We start from the raw sequence: 5,000 nt of genomic DNA on the forward strand, positions 1-5,000 counted from the left end.
ATTTCTTAATGCCTGTCGGACGCGTGCCGGGCTCGGACCGAAAAATTCGTCCCCATTCGAACTCTAGACGGGCGGAATTAACGTACCATGGGCTCTCCCGTGTCCCCCTTCCTCCAGTTGTTCTCGATGCGGTGTTGTCTGATGTAGGCCGACTTCCACGGACTGACCGCCGCGCCCGGACGCTCGCACTTCCTGCGGCGCGCCAACGCGTACTCTGACACACCTGGGGAGAGGATGAGAGACAGTTTTGATAATTGATTAGTCATCTGAGTCTTATTTTTTTTTTTTTTAAGGTCCCATAACATGATGCTCTTTGGATGCTTTTATATAGACCTTAGTGGTCCCCTAATACTGTATCTGAAGTCTCTTTTATGTAGACCTTAGTGGTCCCCTAATACTGTATCTGAAGTCTCTTTTATATAGACCTTAGTGGTCCCCTAATACTGTATCTGAAGTCTCTTTTATGTAGACCTTAGTGGTCCCCTAATACTGTATCTGAAGTCTCTTTTATATAGGCCTTAGTGTCCCCTAATACTGTATCTGAAGTCTCTTTTATGTAGACCTTAGTGGTCCCCTAATACTGTATCTGAAGTCTCTTTTATGTAGACCTTAGTGGTCCCCTAATACTGTATCTGAAGTCTCTTTTATGTAGACCTTAGTGGTCCCCTAATACTGTATCTGAAGTCTCTTTTATGTAGACCTTAGTGGTCCCCTAATACTGTATCTGAAGTCTCTTTTATATAGACCTTAGTGGTCCCCTAATACTGTATCTGAAGTCTATTTTATATAGGCCTTAGTGGTCCCCTAATACTGTATCTGAAGTCTCTTTTATATAGACCTTAGTGGTCCCCTAATACTGTATCTGAAGTCTCTTTTATAAAGACCTTAGTGGTCCCCTAATGCTGTATCTGAAGTCTCTTTTATATAGACCTTAGTGGTCCCCTAATACTGTATCTGAAGTCTCTTTTATATAGACCTTAGTGGTCCCCTAATACTGTATCTGAAGTCTCTTTTATATAGACCTTAGTGGTCCCCTAATACTGTATCTGAAGTCTCTTTTATATAGACCTTAGTGGTCCCCCCTAATACTGTATCTGAAGTCTCTTTTATATAGACCTTAGTGGTCCCCTAATACTGTATCTGAAGTCTCTTTTATATAGACCTTAGTGGTCCCCTAATACTGTATCTGAAGTCTCTTTTATATAGACCTTAGTGGTCCCCTAATACTGTATCTGAAGTCTCTTTTATATAGACCTTAGTGGTCCCCTAATACTGATACCCAGGGCTCAGTTTACACCTATCACCATTTCTAGCCACTGGGGGACCATAGGCAGGCTGGTGGAACGCATATTAAACCTCATAAAGTGAAATTTTCATGCCATGGGACCTTTAAAAAGAAAAACGGTAATAATTCACAGGTTATTTCTGTCCAAATGGGAGTCTTTTGTGGTTTTGTTCGGGTGCATTCACACCTAGCTCGTTTTGGACCGGTTGTTTTGAAAAACCGGGACATTGCACCCCCAGGTTCTGTTCATCTGTGAACACAGCAGTCGCACTTAGATGTGGGGGCAAAACAAGCGGGCCGAGCTCGCCTAAAGAGGGCAGTCTCGGCCCGTCTCCACTTGAACTCTGAACCTTTTTACAGTTAGTCTGGATTAACAGAAGTACACGTGTAGGATAAAGAGTTAAGATCCAATGTCACAAAACGTAAAGCCTGTTACGGTGCGTTTCCGTTCTCAAACTCCGTTCGCTTCTGGAAACGACAAACTTCGAACTGTTGGTTTTCAGAAATGCAAACAACCCAGAGAGTTTTTTTTTTCCTTCCTATCCCAGAATGCATCTGCGGTGTGGCCAGACCTTACTCCCACAGCGCTGCGGAGAAAGAGCTGGCGTCAGAACGCAATCAACATTACCAATCAGAAACAACAGCATCTGAAAAGTCCCATCTATATCTTTGCTGCAATTTGATCTGCAAACACAGCCCTGAGCCATCTCTATCCCCATCTTTCATTAGTATGTAGCTGGCATCCAGCTAATTCAGGTCAGCTGCATTCATATTCTCGCTGAGTGCTAGCTAATGCCAACACTGCTCCCACCGGTGGGACAGAGGGCGAGCGCTAATACAAATTAGCTTAATTTTTGAAGCTGGTGGGGCTGCAGTCAACGCTGGCTTCATTAGTATGGCTGTGGCGAGGTGCTAACGCTAGGTAGGCTCATTGGTATGGCTGCTGAGTGCTGGCAGTAAATCTCGGCTGACTGGCAGAACGCCCAGAGGCAGGAGAACGCGAACGCGTACACACACACACACACACACACACACACACACACACACACACACACACACACACACACACACACACACACACACACACACACACACACACACACACACACACACACACACACACACACCGCATTGCGCTGAATGAAGGAGTGACTGACTGACTGACTGTGTGTGTAGCTGTATTTGCATGTTACATACTCAGGTTAGGAAGCACTGTACATCCAGTAAACTCTGACCTTCTGTTTGTACACAGCACACACACACACACACACACACACACACACACACACACACACACACAGGCTTGACCCGTCATTGACATTATATATTCACTAGCCCCTTACCCTCACCTTAACCATCACAACTAAATGCCTAACATTAACCCTTACCCTAACCTTAACCATCACAACTAAATGCCTAACCTTAACCCTCACCCTCACCATCACAACTAAATGTCTAACCTTAACCCTTACCCTCACCTTAACCATCACAACTAAATGCCTAACCTTAACCCTTACCCTAACCTTAACCATTACAACTAAATGCCTAACCTTAACCCTTACCCTCACCTTAACCATCACAACTAAATGCCTAACCTTAACCCTTATGTAACCAAGGTTAAAAATCTATATTAAGAGCTAAGTTTATATTAAAAAGTCAATTCATTAAGTATGTTATTAATGTTAAAGATTAAAAACATATTTGTCTAAAAAGCAATTCAACTGAGAGAGAAAATAAATAGGAAGTTTATTTTGAAGGAGGTGGGTTGGGGATGTGCTGTCAGCCAATCAGGAAGAAGCTCGGACTGTTGACCTGCACGGAGCAGAGTTCACTTCCCCTTGAGCTGTTGGAAGAACGGAGAGCAAACCCCACGTCGAACGATACCTACCTCGTCAAGACATTCCAATAGAAGTTGTTAAAACTCAGAATAAAAACTCTTAAAAACAATCCAGTGTGGAGCCCTGGACCTGTGAGAGTGCAGCCGGAGAGAAATGACGTCCCCTCACGAAGAAAACGCATCGGTGAGCGATCGTTTTTACCATGCTAACCGCTAACGATAGCGCTAGCCGCTAACACTAGTGCACCTGGAGCGCTAGCTGAGATGCTAACTAGCACAATGGCAGACGCCATTCACTAACGCTAAAACCATTAGCTTGGTATGTTAAAGCTGCAGACTTAATCCAGTGCTGTGTAATATGTTTGTTTAGATGATCTTTACACACTTAACTGTGGAATGTGTTGATTTAGCACTTTTATCTGTGTATTTTGGGCATATTAATATTTAAATTGTCCTTATGTGCTACATTTTATTTGAGATGTGTTTAAACATGCCTTCACATGGCCAAGGGTACACAAAGTGTCTGCTTACTAGTATCTGTTATTTTGTGTTCTATTATGTGGAAGCAGTATTTTGATATTATATTGAAGAGGTTTTTCAATCATTATCTCGAAATATATTTTGAGAATAGTTTACCAATATTGTGATATCGTATTACAATGTTCAGTTTAATATGATGATTTAACATGAATTATATTCTAGTTCATGATTGAAAGCTAAAAGAAAAAAGCTAAATGATTGTTCTGACCTTACTTACTGTAGGTCAGGTTTTTTTTGTTGGACCCTTTGAACCTTTGATCTACCTGGATGTTGGAGCCTGGATCGAGACATTGATGGCGAGCCACAGCCCAGAGGAGAACTAGAGATACGGCGCCTGCAGATTTCAACACTTCATTACACACACACGCACCCACCACCAACTGTGCGGTAGGACAAACTCTCTCCACTTCCACAGTGGACCAAACTGAACTGAAACAGAATTGAAGTGACTGAGAACGGGGGGGGAAATTCCGAACTTTAAATCACAGCTGTGAGTTTTGTTTAAATTTTTTATTTTTCTACTTACCCGGGTAAGATTTGTGTAATTTTAAAGTGTTTAATTTTTATATGTTTTGCTATCCTTCCCACACTTGTAATAAAAGGGAAGCGATTTTGTTTCTCAAAGAAAGCATAACTGTGTTTGAATCATTCCTGGCGTATTGTTTGGTTAATCCTGGGCTCCGTAGTCGAACATAGAACTTCTGATCCCACTGGCCATAATTAATCATTTTATAGAGTAATCCATTTCTGCTCCCCACCCCTAAACGGTTACACTTACCCTAACCTTAACCATTACAACTAAATGCCTAACCTTAACCCTTACCCTCACCTTAACCATTACAACTAAATGCCTAACCTTAACCCTTACCCTAACCTTAACCATTACAACTAAATGCCTAACCTTAACCCTTACCCTCACCTTAACCATCACAACTAAATGCCTAACCTTAACCCTCACCCTCACCATCACAACTAAATGTCTAACCTTAACCCTTACCCTCACCTTAACCATTACAACTAAATGCCTAACCTTAACCCTTACCCTAACCTTAACCATTACAACTAAATGCCTAACCTTAACCCTTACCCTCACCTTAACCATTACAACTAAATGCCTAACCTTAACCCTTACCCTCACCTTAACCATCACAACTAAATGTCTAACCTTAAGCCTTACCCTAACCTTAACCATCACAACTAAATGCCTAACCTTAACCCTTACTCTAACCTTAACCATCACAACTAAATGCCTAACCTTAACCCTTACTCTAACCTTAACCATCACAACTAAATGCCTAACCTTAACCCTTACCCTAACCTTAACCATCACAACTAAAT

General features: G+C 42.0%; 1 protein-coding gene and 1 long non-coding RNA gene across 2 annotated transcripts in view; one reads left to right on the plus strand and one right to left on the minus strand.

Moving 5' to 3' along the window:
• Positions 1 to 77: 77 nt before the first annotated feature.
• LOC114546210 (ABC transporter F family member 4) overlaps positions 78 to 5,000 on the minus strand; it is a 51,210-nt gene continuing 46,287 nt past the window's right edge. Inside the window, exon 7 of the mRNA XM_028564899.1 lies at positions 78 to 223. Coding sequence (XP_028420700.1) covers positions 78 to 223 — 146 coding nt within the window. The remainder of the gene's footprint in view (positions 224 to 5,000) is intronic.
• LOC114546228 (uncharacterized) lies at positions 2,902 to 4,290 on the plus strand. Its single transcript, XR_003690991.1, has 2 exons — positions 2,902 to 3,306; positions 3,885 to 4,290. It is a non-coding gene; the product is annotated as an uncharacterized LOC114546228 (long non-coding RNA).

Source organism: Perca flavescens, chromosome 19, assembly GCF_004354835.1.
Source record: "Perca flavescens isolate YP-PL-M2 chromosome 19, PFLA_1.0, whole genome shotgun sequence".
NCBI lineage: Eukaryota > Metazoa > Chordata > Actinopteri > Perciformes > Percidae > Perca > Perca flavescens.